The 17,128-nt window shown below is 40.0% G+C and overlaps 1 protein-coding gene across 2 annotated transcripts in view; it reads left to right on the top strand.

Moving 5' to 3' along the window:
- The window catches only part of C6H18orf25 (chromosome 6 C18orf25 homolog), a 64,400-nt gene that overhangs the window by 44,236 nt on the left and 3,036 nt on the right, over positions 1-17,128 (top strand). For both annotated transcript variants that reach the window (XM_030566348.1, XM_030566349.1), the window contains exon 4: positions 9,443-9,569. In XM_030566348.1, the coding sequence (XP_030422208.1) occupies positions 9,443-9,569 (127 nt within the window). The remainder of the gene's footprint in view (positions 1-9,442; positions 9,570-17,128) is intronic.

Raw genomic sequence — 17,128 nt, 5'->3', positions numbered from 1 at the left:
GGAAGTGTTGTTGAATGGGATGGGATGATAGAAGTGAATGGCTCCCATTCATCTCAATGGGCAGTTGACAGAGGAACCTAATGATAATTTAAATGTCACCATTTACTGTTTCACTACAGATCATTTTAGCAGAACTAAGCTAATGCTTATCCATTGTTGTCGGATGTAGTGGTAGATATTTAGTCAGAGAGCTTAAGGCCAGAAGGGACCACTGAATCATCTAGTCTGTATATCAGCATCCCCCAGCACCCACACATTAAACCCAGCAACTGAAATTAGACCAAAGTATTACAGCTCACAGGAGACTAGACGAGATGTGCCACAGGGAGAGAATAGGACAGAGGTGCCTGAAAGGCAGAGGCCCTTGCAGTGGTAAGGACATGATTAAGTGAGAGATACTTAGATAACCTGGGCAAGTGACCTGCCCCCACATGCTTTAGAAGAAGGTGGAAAACCTCTGTCATTGCCACATATAGCATTGTTAGATCTTGAACATGTGAGCAAGAACCAGCCAGCTTGGTGCCACCTCAGATCCTTGGCTCACCCTGGCCATTTGTGTTTGTGACACAATGCAGTGAGGCAGGTAGTGGCTGTCAATGTTTGCTGGAGAAGATAATAAGTCATCAAACATCCCTTTCTCTAAGTTGAAAGTCACCACTGCCACTGCCTTGCCTAAGTCCCAGAAGCCTTAACTGCTTCCTGGGGACAGCTCCAAAATGTCTCGGTTCCCATAGCCAACTGTTCACTGTCGAATTACTGAATCCTCCAGCTTTTTCCAGGCAAATTCAGTAATACAGTTATCTTTGTCAACAAAAAATCTGCAGCACATTGAACATTTGGGGGCAGCATAACATGGACTGAATTGAATATAAAAATAAATAATACAAGGTGTAGTGGACTGGACTAGGGGTGTAGAGAGGGGAGAAACAGAGAACTAAGCGGGTTTGGGGTAGGTAGTATGGCATAAATCCAGCATCCTTACTGCATATTTAGGTCTTTAACTGCATAGGACATGGGGACTTGGCTTTACTGATGGCATGAGAGTCTGAAGCTTTGGCTTTCCTTATGCAGTGACTTTAAAATGTATCTTCAAGGCAGATAAATACAAATGGTCAGTCTCTCAACACACACTAGTGCAAATATTGTTTACAAATCCACCCATGAAGATGAAGCCAGTGGAAAACTAGAAAATGTTGAAGTGATGTTGTCTGCATTCTGGTGGAAACATCCTATAAATGCAATCTATTTTCTGTATTTAAAAAGTTGAAGATACTTTTGGATTAATCTGAGCTGACTGTCAAGGGCTTTCTTTTCTTTGTCCTAATAATGTTTGTAAAACCAACTACGTGAAGCATTTCCATCTTCTTGTGAGACCTGGGCTACTCTGCAGTGTCTGTCAGGCTCCAGGAAAGGCTGCTGCTTGAAACTTCTTCAAAGAAGCAGGACTAACACAAGTGCATAAAATATAAGTTGGTTAACATAGTCTTGATTAACTTAAGTTAGTGATGTCCACTAAAGCCCTTGAAGATGAGAAGACCGGTCATGGCATTCTTTTCACTGAACTCAGTGGCTGGGTATCATCATCATCTCACATTAGTCTCAATTTTTTGGGGTTGGCTCTTCAAGTCTGTCTTCTCCATTCCAGTCCATGTTGAAGCAGTTCCTTGGAAATGCCACACCATGGCCGGTCTTATGTAGGGGCAAACTAGGTAAAAGCCCAGGGAGCTTATATAAACGTGGTGCCTCTGGAGGAGGGGTACTCCTCTTCCTGCGGCTCTGCTGGCATCTGCAGCCTCACGGCTCTGCCCCCTGCCTTGGAGCTGCCCCTGGCCAACTGCTCCTGGGAGCTTCTCGTTTGCTGTACGGGGTGTGTTAGCTGTTGTCAAGGTGTCGTCCCGTCCCCCTCCCCACCACCACCACCCATGTACTCCATCTCTGTAGAGCGGGGTGTGTGAGGACAGGGATCACCAAGAAAGGGATGGCGCTGGCTGCTGCTGTGTCTGAAGGAACTTTCCATCAGGCTGGTGATTGCCGCAGCGCACAGTCTCTCTCACTCTCCCAGCTCTCACACAGTCTCTTTCACTCTCACTCCCCAACACATAGTTATGTTGTTGTAACTTGTTGGTACTTCCTGTAATGCATATATGTTCTCTGTAATTTTATTCTTTCAAAGTGCTATTATTTTAGTTTTTTGACTGATCTGTGCATTTTATAATTTTATTTCTCTCTCATGCTTAAATTTAATTCTTTGAGTAGTGAGTTCTAAAATGCCTAACCTGGAGTAATTATCATTATTACTTTTTAATTATCATATTTTGCTTTGTCATTAATTATTTAAAGTGGTGCAATCAAATAATAGTATCCTTCTAGAATGTAACTTTAGCTTGTATTAAACTTAGCAGTTTTAATGTTAAAAATCATTAGCTAAACACGTAACTTTGGACACTAGACAGATGAAGGTTTCTTATTTTCAAATTGTATTTTTAGTTATATCTGTAAAATAACTTAAAATTAGCAAGAAAATAAATGCAGTTTCAACTATACCAATAGCAATGATGGAATCAAATGTTAGTGAGTCACATACATGACTGTGATCAGTGAACATAAATGCCAAAATAATTAGAAAAATTCTCTTTCTTAATAAAAGAGAAAAAAACCCTTAATCACATGTTAAAATTATGTTTTTAGTGAAAAACAATTGACTAAAATGGAGTGGCAGTAACACAAATTTTAAGCAGATTTTATTTATTTTTATGTGTGTCTAATAAAGATGGTGTAAAAGGTATCAAATGTATATTTCTGATATCTGTGTTAAAGCTCTAGCACTGATAGTCCCAGTCCCAAACCTTGAAGTATCTTGCTGTAGTATCTCCTTATTCTAATTTTACATGTAAACTGTAAACATGGCTTTCACTGGAGTTTGTGTATATTTATTTTTTTCTTTCTTTATATAACAATTAGATACAGTGCTCCTTTCAGCTAATTTCTAAATTATTTGCAAAACCTTAGAAATATCAGGTGGCTAAGTAGTCACTGGAATCATGGTTAAAGTCCCCCCTTCCCTCCCACCCACCAATCAAAATCTGAAATGCTGCTCTGGGTGAGCCAGGAGGACCATGGGCTCTGGCAAGATGCAGCCTCCATGTGACAGCACAAACCCCGCCTTGAGCCACATGCCGAGCATCAGGGCACCACAAGCCACAGCAGCAGTGCAGAAAGGTGGCAATACATCATATACCTTGCCACCCTTACTTCTGTGGTGCTGCTGGTGGTGGTGTTGCCTTCAGAGCTGGGTTCTCGGCCAGCACCTGCCAGTATCAGGCCGTCCTGCCAGTGCTTAATTTGTGCCAGGACTGAGCTCTAGACTCTGGCATCTCTTTTAATACAAATTAAACACTGGGGGAGGCAGCAGGGCTCAGAGGTGATGGGGAGCAGGAGCCCGGGGGGGGGGGCACAAAGTGATTGGCAGGGGGGAAATACAAGTTTGCCCAGGGTTCAGTTTTCCCTAAGGCTGGCCCTGCTCCAGCTAATCAGACATGTTCCTTTCATCATCTTCAACGCAGCTTCCTCCTAAGAAGGAACACTTCTCATGACGATGTTTCATTTGGTCAACCAGGTTTTGCATTTCTTTGTTGCATTGTTTGCATTTTGCACGCATGCTTGTCTTACCCACAGCTAGAGGAACTTCATTAAAATATTCCCAAACTGAGTCTCTTTGTGGCCTGCTTCCATTATAGGTTTTCCCTTCTAGTGAGAGAATGGTATGGTAGATCTCAAATCAATGAAGGCTACACTTAGCAAGACTCAAGACTTCTGGAATATGCTGCTCAAACAGTTTCACTTTTGTTTCTACTACCTGTCCCTCCCTTCTCATGTTTATCTCAAGACTTCTCCTTATCCAGATCTATTCCGCCCCCAACAATCTTCTGTTCATGGAACTTTTTGAAACTTTGCACTTTTAGAGAGGTAAGGGATTGATTCTGTGTACACAAATTTGCAGAGGGACAGTAAGATTGAGGTCTGTTATTTCTCACTTCTATATATTTAATTTATTTAAAAACATTTTTGCTGTTAACAAGCATGTTTCTCTCTGGAGACACAAATCCACAGTTTGAGAACCGCAAAACTAAGCATCTCTGATGGTATCTTCTAGACTGAGCACTGAGTAGATAAAAAGATTAACCTAAATAATCTATACAGATGTCCCTGGAGCCCTGTAAGATTGGGTTCCTAATCCATGAACTTTTGGAACTCATTTACAAAACTTTTCTTAAACATTACATGAATATATTGTCTCATACTATAGAATTAAAATTTCTAATCCCTATTCCAGGATGTGATATCTTTGAGCCATAATGTATCTTAATTCCTCAAAAAGCGCATTAAAAAATCTGATTTAAATAAAAACTTTTTAAAAATTTTTTTTTAAATCATTTAGTTTTATTCACCCTGTTTTCAGGTATCTATTTCATTCTCATACAGTATCAGATGATTTCTCTTGGAATGTGGTCACAAGGCTGCTCAAGATTGATTAGCACTTATGTGCAGAGTATTTTGCCTTTCTCTATATTTTTCCACAAGCAATCTTAATGCAAAGATAGCATCCATTGTTGACTTGGTATGACACAACACTGCTTGACTTGTCTTCAAAGTCTCTTATCAATAACTGTCTCTCATATCTTTTTGTGGCTCAAGAGTTTAATGCCGCAGTAGTTACCACAGTTTTGTATGTCTCCTTTTCTTTTAAATATTGGTATTAATGTGTTTGCACCAGGCATCTTCTCAGTCCTCATGATGAAATTAAGCAATTGTGTCAATGTGTTTATGTTTAATTGCCACAGGCACTTGCATACTTTCGCAGGTATGCTGTAGGAGCTGAAAACTTTATTTTTCATGTTGCTCAGTATTTCTGTAAAAGCTTCTAAGACTGGTGCCATCAGATGCCATCTTGGTTTTATCATGTCTCAGTTCTCTTGGATTCTCTTCATTCATAAGCCTTTCAAAGTAATTTTTTCACCGTTCCTTAATCTGGTTCTCCTTGATTAAAGTATGTCCACTTTAACTTTGATCTCACCAGTGTCCTGAATTCTCTTACCATGGGTCTTAGACACAATCTATATGTTTCTTTCTCACTCTCCTTTGTTTCAAGACGGGCTTATAAGCCTTCTCGGGCTTTAACCTTGGTGGCTGATTCCTCTTACTTTGCAATCTCTTTTGGCTTTTTAAAAATCTTTCGGAACATTCTGCTGTTGGAGCATTGCTTGCTGAAATTTAAAACACTTTTAATTTTCCTTCACAGCCTCTTGAGCTTTTTCATTCTCCCATGAGGTCTCATTGGGGAAGAACACTCTCATTTTTGTTTCACAAAGCAGGCTTTTTGCACATTCTAGAATGTAGCTTGCAATATGATTCCACCATTGATTTGAATTTTCTCTTACCCCTTCTAAAGGGATCTTCTGCGACATTTAGCCCTTTCAGTAGCAGAAGGGTACTATGCTTCACTTCGGAGGAAAGCCCTAGTCATATAGGTCATATAAAGGACTCATTTCATGGATTTATTTGGAGTTCCAAGCCTCAAACATTTTCTAAGCTGGTTGTGTGTTCCAAACTCACTGGTCACTCTTTACTGTGCTCCAGGATTGGGAATTTGGAACACACTTTTCTCCCCAATTGGCTTTCATCTTCATCCAACCCCCTCTTTATCTGAGGCCTTGTCTACACTCTGGGGGTAAGTTGACCTAAGTTACGCAATTCCAACTACGTGAATAATGTAGGTTAGGTCGACTTACTGCAGTGTCTGCACTGGGTTGACAGAAGAAACTTTCCCATCGACTTACCTTATGCTTCTCGTTCTGGTGGAGTACTGGAATCTATGGGAGAGTGATCTGCAGCCGATTTAGCGGGTCTTCATTAGACCCACTAAATCTACCCCCCGGTGCATCAATCGCCTCAGTGTCAATCCCTGGTAAGTGTAGACATACTCTAAAAGCTTTGGGTTTCTTATGGATAAATGCTTGCACTGTGCTTGCTAAAAAACCTAGATCCTCCATTGAAGTAGTCCAAGTCCAGTAGATCATACATTGTGGGCTTATATGAGAAGCTTTCTCTGTGTTAAAATGGAAAATGTCTTCTAGGAAGTGGTAAAAACTCTTTGATGGGGATGCAAATACTTTGAGTTGTTCTGCAAGTGCTGATCTTGGAGGGTAAACAAAATACCTTCTGTGTGTGTTAGTTTGATGCTTGTGAAAGTGAGAAACTAACAGCCTAGGCATGACATTTGTGTCTATAAGAGTTTGCCTATTCAAGTCTGCCTCTGCACCTCAATCCTCACCTGTAACCAAGCTTCTCATTGTAATATTTTCTCCTATTTGCTCTCCTAATCATGCTTTCTTGGGTGAATTGCTGAGCCATGGTAATATATAGCCCTATTCTTTAGCACTTCCATTTCATGCTTCACAGTGTGCTCTGCCACTTTATTACATATGAAATATATATATAATGAAATACTCAGAAGTTCTGACAGCCTGGTAACAATTGTCAAGGGTTATTCAGTTGAACTTGAATAGTCAAAGTAGTTGGCCTTAGCTGCTATTCATTTAAAGTTCAGATGACAAGTCATCTTTTTTTAATCTTCATATTTTATTTGAGATGGCAGGCCCCATCCCACATCTGAGCCCAGCGCTTTCATATCCCTTCTGATATGATCAGAGGCTGCGCCAAGGCGACGGCCCTCACTTCCCAAAAGCAGTGATCAGGAAGGTTGGATCACAGTGGGTATGGTCAAGTGGACATTCAAATAACATCATAGAAGTTGAGGATGGAAGACTGATTAGGTCATCTAGTGAAGTCAGCCCTGTTCCCAGTGTAGGGTTGTTTTCTTCAGTGTATTCTCTGCTGTTGTGCTTTGTCTAGAACAGTTTTAAATATCTCAAGTGATATTGCTTCCAGTGCTTCACGAAGGGGTCATTCCACCGTCTAATCTTTACAATTAATAGAATCCCATTAGAAAGTTTTTCTAGTGTCCAGCCTAAACCTGCTCTTCCTAATCACCCTTTCGTTGCATCACCCTAATGTGTAACCATTTCTCAAGATCTTTTCAAATACTAGAAGTTATCATGTCCCTTCCCCCTCCTCTGTCCGTTTAGCAGATGTTCAGCCAAGCTAGATGTAAACACACCCCTCCCTTCTTATCTGAGTGCTTTTCTTCTGGGTGACTGGCACTCCCACTGTGTAGTGCAGCTAGTGCAACAACCAGCTGTTTCCTCAGGCAGTTGGAAAAGCAAGCAGTCTCCTTCAAGGCTGCCCAACCTCTCCCAACTCACCAGTATGCACTAAAAAGAGATGCAGGTTTTAACTTCCCTTGGAGCACTCACTGGTGGTAGATGACTTTTTTAGAGAACTTATCACCAAAGCACCTGAGTGCTTTTTTGGTGGGGTATCTATTTTAGGTATTTTTTGTGGTTCTCTACACCTGACTAATATCTCTTCACTAAATTATGCTAAACATTTAGTGTTTTCCACTTCAAAGCTAGGACCTACTGTGTCATGGCAATGTGGTGTCTGGCACAGTATGTAAAACAGCTTTTAAAACATCCTTATTGTTTGTTTGTTTGTTTGTTTGAACCACTCAAGTGAATGTCCAGTGAATGATACAGAAAAGTTGTTCTTTAAACAGTATACACCTGCAGATCTTTTCATGAATGTTTTTCTAAAAGATTCTCTGATAGTGTTTGTTTACAGGAGATGCATTTCAGGAGAGTCCATTGCCAATTCTATATTTTTCAGACTGTATTTTATGTTCTCAGCGGGCATCTGTATTTTAAATATCTGAATTTTGTAACTAGAAATTGATAACTACAATAGTATTATAATTAACAATTACTACTACCTCTTGTATTTAACATCATGTTTCCTCTCAAATCCTTTCCCAATGAATTCAGTTCTATCTAAGGACAAAGTACCCTTTTGACCAATATTTTCATCATCCGCATAGCAGATACACAGAGATAACAGCAGTGAAAGTTTGTCCTCACTTCCAACCCCTCTGCTTTGACTCTGTTAGAAAGAGACCATCTCTGTGGGCAAGAGAGTAGTTCCGTTTCCATGTCCATTCTCTCTGCTGATACTAATAAGGGACATTTGTGATGATGGTTTTTATGATGTGGCCAGTGGCAGTTAGACAGAGATCACCAACTCACTTCCTAAACCACCAGACAGCCTCAGGTGGAAAAAGCCTCTGCTGACCTTGGCTGGATTTCACTGATAGGCAAGAGGTAGCAGAATGTATCCTGTTCTCTAACCCTTTCACTCATCAGTCACCAGAAAAACTATTTATACTGTAACTTCCTGTTAGTCTGTGACAGTGAACAGAACATTTGGCATGTCCTGGAAGAGAGCCTTTTGCCATTACACACCCCTCTCCAGCAGCCTCCTAAGGGAAGTCCTGTCCAGCAAGACAATGGCACAGGGCCATGGATGGAATCCTATCAAGGGTTTCAGAGTCCCACCTAAGAGGGCCTCACTGATCTGAGGTACTGGCAGTTAGCTTGTAGAGGGGCTAGGCTAGTTTCATGTGAGAGAGAAATTTGTTTTCTAGAATCAGGGAGAGAGCACTCTGCCGACAGAAGAGCTACACTACTTTTATTCATTACTTTTTGTACATGTTGGAGTTTAAGGGTTTAAGCTGCATGAAGAAGGGACTGATGGTTTGTGTTGATTTTTTTATTGCACGATTTCCCATTCTCCTTCCCTGGTTTTTAAAAAATAAACCGGAAACACCACAGAAGATTTTATTCTTCTTAACCTGTGATTCTTGATTTATTCACAGTAATGTTTCCTTTTCTGAGTGATGGGTGAGCTTGGGCTTATGACTGTGGCACTGCTAATTCCTTGTCTAGTGGTTTTCATGCATTCATTGCTTGTGCTGGAAGTTGCATTCAAAAATAGTTCTTAGAGTAAATGGCTTAATCTTAAGAAAAGGTACAATGAAAACAGTTGTAAATTTCCCTCTTGCTACTTCAGTAACTGACTTGAAGGAACTTTCTTTTCTCTAAGATAAGGCATAATTTGACCTTCATTTGGCTTTACCTCAGGGTTGGTCAGGAGCAGTCTGCCTTTTAAGGCACTTTTGAAGTACTACCGGTGAAGAATCTAATTATTTCTGGAATTGGAAAGCTCTCATAACAGTAATTGAATACGACCTTTGGTGCGACAGCCCTATCACTTGAATCATTCAAAACAAGATTGGACAAATCACTTCAATATACAGTATCAACCAGTCCTGCAATAGGAGAAGGTTGTGTGAGATGATGTGATAGATGATCTAATAGATTATCTCAAATTCATTGATTATTTGTGGTTAGTTTGATGGGATGTATCTTTCAGCATTGGTTTCCTGAGTTATTTAGGCTCAGGTTCTGTTTGCATTTTTTCTTCTATGCAGGTCATCTGGATCCAGGTTTCCTAGCAAGTGAGAGAACCTCTTCTGGCAATGCACAGATCAATGAAGAAATTAATATTGCCTCTTCTGACAGTGAAGTAGAGATTGTGGGAGTTCAAGAACATGCAAGGTACTTATATTTTTTCTTTAAATAGCCAAAATAAATGAAAAAGGGAAAATGCTGCCATACTTCTGATGTTACAGTTCTTCAGCCATAACCAGTGCCAAACATGCGAAATATATACTGTTTTATTTAGGTTCGTATGCTCTACCTATCATCGTGATATCAGAGTTGCCTATCTTTTAGCCGATTCATATTTTCAGATGTGCACAGATTACACATGTGATTTCTATATCAAATATATTGATAGGCTAGGTATACTTGATGCTGATGTCACATGTTTAATCCATGTACAACTGAGCACACTAATAGGCTTACAAAAAAAATAAGTGTTTTTAAGGGCTTCCACCATGTATGTACACGGTGCCCTTAAAAATGTGCTCTTACTGCATTTCAGTATTGAAATGGTTTCTTGGATATTTAATTCCCCATTTTAAGAACATTGACCTTTAAATACTTGCATGGTCAATGTGATAGATGTCAGGATGCTCACTATGACACCTGACGAAGTGGGTATTCATCCACGAAAGCTCATGCTCCAAAACGTCTGTTAGTCTATAAGGTGCCACAGGATTCTTTGCTGCTTTTACTATGACACTGCACTTCATATTCACCATAGTGATATAATTATGATGCATCTTGTACAAAATATGTCATGTGAGGGGTCAATGGAAAAGTTATGGTTTGCTGAATGACTATCCTATTTGTATGCATGTATCATTTTTGTATCTGGAGTTGACTATGCATCTGTATTTCAAATGTGTTTGCTCCTGGGTAACACCCCCAAAGTTTGGTTACATCCAGTCTAGCTAGCACATTGCGAAGGGGCCATCCAAGGTAATGACTCATCAGCAAAGACAGTGAGCCATGGGAAAAGTTTGGCCTCACCTAATAAGCTTTCCTGGGGATGCTTCAGCCAAAATATAGGTAATGGCTGCCACTACTCATCCAAGCATGCAAGGGCATGTGATACTGAGCTTCATCTCATTGTGTGTACTTTTTCACAAATTGTACTTTGGGGCTTGGCTTGAAACCAAAGTTTCCTCCACATGGAAGAAATTATAAATGGGGAAGGTGACATGACCACTTGGCCTCCCTCCCTCCCATAAGACAACATCTACAAACACCTGAGGAACAAAGACTGAACTGGGGAAAGGGGATCCCAGGCAGGAAAGAATGAAGCCTGCTTGTGTATGGAAGCTTGGTGGACTGTTTGTACTATCTAACAGGGTGAGATTCAAATCCTGTCCAATTGAGACAACTCAGACTGCGTTTTTGTTTTATTTCTTATGATAATCTATTGTACGTTATTACTTATAATCACTTAAATCTATCTTTTGGTAGTTAATAAATTTGTTTTATATGTTTACCTAAAACAGTGTGTTTTGCTTGAAGTGATTAGGGAATCTGGGGGGAGGGATAGCTCAGTGGTTTGAGCATTGGCCTGCTAAACCCGGGGTGGTGAGTTCAATCCTTGAGGGGGCCACTTAGGGATCTAGGGCAAAAATTGGTCCTGCTAGTGAAGGCAGGGGGCTGGACTCAATGACCTTTCAAGGTCCCTTCCAGTTCTAGGAGATTGGTATATCTCCAATTATTTATTTATTTAATTTCAGGTATGATGAAGTAATTAACAGATTGAGGCCCACATAGAAACTTTGCTATATTCTGGGAAGCTAAATTGGGAAAACAAATCAGTCGTTATTGTCCACGATTGGAACATGCATAGCTCTGCTGTCTGATGTTGCGGGTAGGGCGGTAGAATCCTGGCTCCACCTACTCTTTATTCATTTTTGCTCCTTCACCACTTATGTGCTGGTGGGAGGAGGGATGTATGAAATATGCAGTACCCAAGATCTCAGTCCTTTGTAGTCATGCAGGAGGCCTTACTCAGTCTGATGCCATAAGACTGAGGCACAGCCTAGTCCTGTGGGATTGGGGGGAGATGAGAGACAGACGGATGACATTTTGTATGCAGATTGAGCCTTATCTTATGGAATATTGATAATTCTTTTAAAGACTATCTCACTTGGAATACATCAGGGGTTCTCAAACTAGGGGTCGGGACCCCTCAGGGGGTCATGAACTGTCAACCTCCACCCCAAACCCCACGTTGCCTCCAGCATTTATAATGGTGTTAAATATATTTGTGTTTAATTCATAAGGGGGGTCACACTCATAGGCTTGCATGTGAAAGGGGTCACCCGTAAAAACATTTGAGAGTCATTGGAATACATGGTTTCTATATACTTAGAAGACTTTTCTCCTCCATTGTAAATTAAATTTATTTGTCCTCCACTACTTGTTTATGTAAATGCTAACACAAATTACATTCATGTTTCATCCCTTTCTCTTTTTTTAACTTTCTAAGTTGTTTGCCTCAGTAATACTTAAAATGCAAACCTTTCTAAATTCAATGCACAATTGCTAGTGGAAAGTTAGTTTTAGTGGACGTAGGCTTGCTAATGTGGAAATGCTTCCTGCACTTCAGAAAGAAAGGAGAGAGGATGTTGTTTTTCCAGCTTGTTTTTCTTAAGTCATCCTCAGCTGTGTTTTCCTTTGTGCTTATAACTATTTTGCGTCTTGGGGAGACCATCTCTCATCAGTTCTGTTTGAAACTTGCACCTTTTGGTTGTTTTGTTTCCTATTTAGAATTTTATTTCTCTTGCAGGTCTAGGCTTGCAGTTATGAATATTGATGGGCTTCTGGCAGGGTTGTCATGTTGAAAAGGTTTTAGATTTTTGATCAGTATTTTTTTGCATGCTTAGTTTGTATGATTGGATTCAGTTCTGTTGTTCGCACTATATTTTCTCTGCTCCATACTCTGTAGTGTTGCTGGATTGGTGTGGACTGTGAAATTTGAATTTGTCTTTCATTTGTGGTGGTTTAGATTCTAGTGATTTGATTACATTTTTCATCATTAGAAACTCTTTGGCATTTAGTTAGAGCACTGAATCCTTTTGGTAGTTATGTGCTGTTTTTTTGTTTAATTTTGTTGAATGGATTTCCTACCATGCACGTATTTAAGAAATAAATCCTCCTCCTGTTCCTCCTTTTCTGTTTTGGTTTTGTTGCATTTACTTCATGATATATTCACCTTACGCTCAGGTTGTCAAGCAAGTTTCTTGAGCTAATGTTTGATTGAACCTTCTGCAGTTGACAGAAGTATGTGATTTGTTCAAGGATATGAATTTTTTTTAGGAATCATTTCCACGTAGTAATCTATAGCTAGATTTTTGTCATCTTCAGGGTGAAAAGTTACCTTTTAGTTTTGCATAGGTCCCAAAGGTCAGGTTTACATTGGCGCTTAAGTCGATATAAGGTACGTCACTCTGGAGTGTCCCGAGCAATGTAGCTTACATTGACCTAACACAGTGTCTCTACACCACGCTATGTCAGTGTGAGATGCTTTCCTGCTGACTTACCTTCCGCCTCTTGGAGAGGTGAAGTACTGAAGTTGATGGGCGAACACTCGCCCTTTGACTCTTTGTGTCTTCACCAGACGCACTAAATTGACACCGCTGCATCAGTTGCAGCAGCGCCGATTTAACACTTAGTATAGACAAGCCCAGGGGACTGTCATTTTACACTGGAATGATGCACCATAGCTATTATGATCTTGCAGACTCAAGCATCATGAGATACTTTCTGTGGCCATTGTCTTGTCTTGTTAATTATTATTAAAGGCATTTCTTAAAAAAATTCTAGATTTAGTTAGAGCTCCAAACTTCTTATAATGAACCTTTAGTAGATATATAGAACTCCTAAAGATTGGAGAAAACTGATGGAAAAGCCACCTTGAGTGCTTGAAGTCCATTTTTCAGGAACATAACTACATTAAGTGAGGAGTTACTGTACATATTGTTTTCTAGTACATTTTTTCATTGATACTATCAGTTCAGGCAATAAATTCAATACTGTTCCATGATGATTAGTCCTCCCCAAGTTCAGTATACTGTCATTTGGGGACAAAATCATATGGCTTTGAAGATACCAGTGCACCAAAGAGTGTCCTATACCAGGCTGCTGCCATTGACTCCGGATCGTAGTTACTTCAGCATTAGAGGTCATCATTTGGAGGTTTACAGCAAAGTCTGTTCTCTTTGCTTCCTTCACATGGTACAAACACTGGAGCTTGAGAGTCTGCACGTGACTGGCCAGGTGCTTCCCTGAACAAACCGTTGGGACATAAGACTGCTGCATTGTAGCTGTAAGATAGCTATTGATCCTATATTAGCATGATGGTGGTTTGCTCAATGAACTTCTGAATTTTAATCTGGGTTCTGCCAAACTGGCCACGTTGCCTGACAAACTCCAAATCAAAATTGTGTGTGTGTGTGTGTGTGTGTGTGTGTGTGTGTGTGTGTGTGTGTGTGTGTGTGTGTGTGTGTGTGTGTGTAAAAATTAAATTGTTCATTGAGACAAATATACCAATCTTTGACTGATTTCTGCAAAGATTGAACCACCCCAGTTATCATACAGGGACACACCCATTGTAATTAGATTTTAATTCTAATACTGAAATAGTGTGGTACCACAAAGAAAAATGTTTTACTGATAATATTATTGTTTACAACTTTGCACCAAAAAGATTGTTGTTGCAATAAAAACAAAAGTATGAAAAATCATAACCTAGTCATGTGACACAAAACATAAAAATAAATCCAAACAAGTAATCCCAACATACCACAAACCATACCACCAGTGGATTAAATATTGCTGTTCAGAGCAGGTCCAGGAAACCTAAGGGTTGAAATTTATTAATTGTCCTGGGTTTACATCCTTGGTTTGTCTGTAAAATAAGTTTAAAGATTTAGTCAGGAGCTTGCTTTTCTTTAATGTTTAGATCTTAGATTAAAACAGAAATGAGTGGAAAAAAAAATATTAACACATCCTTTATTTAGGAAATATAAAGGGGAAATTGCAATTAGATAAATTCAACATTTTATTTTTGTGAATTAGGACCGAAAATAATCATGATTTATTTTGTGGTAGCAAAGTTTTCTACCTTTCACTTGTGAGAGGCTTTGATAGTTCCTTAAAAGAATAATTCCTGTGTGAAGCAGAAAGATAATATGTTGCTGACTTCCTTTACCATGCTGGGTAAGTCTGAAATTGCAGCTAACTTGATACCTATTTTTGGAATAATAATGCACAGCCCATCAGTTAAATTAGGAATATATCTAATACAAACACACAAGTAACAAAACAGTATAAATACTTAATGCTTGACTATTCTCTAAAGTCGTTACCTCACTCCTTTTCTTTTTCTTATGGAGGATAGGTCTATCAATGGATATTAGCCACCATAGGTGGGGATGGTGTCCCTAGCCTGTGTTTGCCAGTAGCTGGGAGTGGACAACAGGGGATGGATCACTTGATGATTTACCTGTTCTGTTCATTCCCTCTGGGGCACCTGGCATTGGCCACTGTTGGAAGACAGGAAACTGGCCTAGATGGACCTTTGATCTGACCCAGTATGGCCATTCTTATGCACTGCTTCCCCCACCACTTAGAGGAGTAGTAAATAGAGTTTGCTTTACCTGGTACATGCACATTTAGGCAAGGCTATGTCTAGCATGTCTAAAGGATGCTGAACCTTATCTCTTAATTTATGGTGTGTGTGTGTGTGTATGTACGTACGTACACACACACACATGGTATATATACATATGGTGTATATGTGTGTGTGTATATGTATAAAATTAGATGTTTATGGGTCCCTACTTTTTAATATTCTGCCAAATTCAAGTTAGAAGCAATTTTCTTTTCCTACTTCCCCTTTTCCTCCCAAGCACAGAGTGCAGAAGTACTTCCCCTTTCAGCAACATGTTAGTTGCTGGTCAAAGTCTGAGTGATTTTGCTGCTGAAGGTTACTTAGAATTACAAGTTAAAGGCACAGAGCCTGTTGTCTTGGTGGATTACAGGGTATGGGCTAAATACATAGTTACAAGGTCTCTAAGATGAAGCTTTGGTACTTTCTGGTAAGTCAGGGTTTTTTTCTTGTTCGTTTGATGTTTCTTATTCAACCATTCCTTTATATTACTGTTTTATTTAGCCTGCTGGGATTTTATCACCCTGCTTTGGTGGAAGTTGGGTTTATACTTACAGCTGTGCTTACCGTCTTATTGCTTCTCATTTCTCCATTTGAGTCATTGCTCACTGACAAGCATTAGTTATGTTACATTAGATATATGAACAAACCCGCAAGTTAGAGTGATTAAAAAATAGCCTGGCTATGTTGCATTAGTATGAAACCTCCTCCATAATCTTTGTTTGTATGCTATGTTTTGGTCAACCACAACCGGACTTCTGAGCTGACGCTACCACACTTACCTTCAACTCTTACTTCAAACAAGCTCAATGAAATCTGACTAGCTAGCTTCATGCTAACTCTGCACAATAAGCACTTAGCACTGTACATATGTAGAAGCGTCCCTCCTTAAATAATTAATCCCTTAACCGGTTTCAACAATTACTTGAACAAATCTCAAGAAAAGTGGAGGGGATGGGGGTTCTGCTCCCTCTCTCTTCCCTCGATGGCTAATGTGCTCTTAGCTGATTGAGAGGTAATTACCCAGTTGGGACCTACAGAGCAGCACGGGGGAGGCAGCTAATAGATGGATCTGGGCTCAGCCCGGGAGAGCTGAGGAGACTAAAATAAGGTATCCCAAACTATACAAGTTCTGAGCCACTGCAGCCTCTTGGCACCACCTAAAAGTGTGGGTCATTGGGCCAAATGCAATTGCCATTGCAATTCTTATAGGTACCTCAAAATTACAACCAGTCTACAAAGCCCCCTTAACACGTGTATAAAGGAATCCCCTCCTTGCATGATTCTAAACCCAAGTGACTCGTCAGTAATACCCAGTGAGGAGTGTAATCAGGCTGATGTCCCACATCACCCACTTGCAGCCTTTCACAGTTACAATTTCCATGGGCATCTAATGGTGGGAGACAAGTGGTTACCTCCCAGTGTTCTCCATTGCCTCTGGCATGCCAAGAGAATCTGATGGTCAAGAAATCGAGTGCTCCTCTGTTTTGATGTGGGTGTGTTACTACTGTCCTCCAGGAGGGCGTACCCTTCCCACTCTTGCTAAGAAAAACAGAAATAGTAGACTAGAGGCAAAGAACTAGAAAAGAGGAACAATAGCTGAGGGGAAAAAGAGGAAGTCCCCGGTGAGTTACAATGAGTGTTTTTGACAGGAACCAAATTGTGACTGAGAGTTTACCTAGATTTTAATTTAGATTTTACCAGAGGTGAGTTTACCTATGCCAGGTAGGGAGATTACGTCTGTATGCCCTTGGGGTCCCTGTTCAGGCTCCAATCTGTAGCCTGATGCTATCGATTATGAATAAGAATGCCCAGTTATCACCTTAAGTTTAGACAGGTTCTTTTCCCAAGATCAAGCCCTATATTATTAAAATTATTATATAATTGGGAACCCCAATGTGCACAGGTGTAACACTCACATTATAGGAACTCTTATATTAACAAATAAATAATCTATTAATACACTTAGCAAAATCACACACACTCTAACTCAGTAAGGTAAATAAAGATAATACAG

This window comes from Gopherus evgoodei, chromosome 6 (assembly GCF_007399415.2).
Source record: "Gopherus evgoodei ecotype Sinaloan lineage chromosome 6, rGopEvg1_v1.p, whole genome shotgun sequence".
NCBI classification, from domain to species: Eukaryota; Metazoa; Chordata; order Testudines; family Testudinidae; genus Gopherus; species Gopherus evgoodei.
Note: the sequence above shows the minus strand (reverse complement) of the source record. Positions and strands in the feature narration are given on the sequence as shown.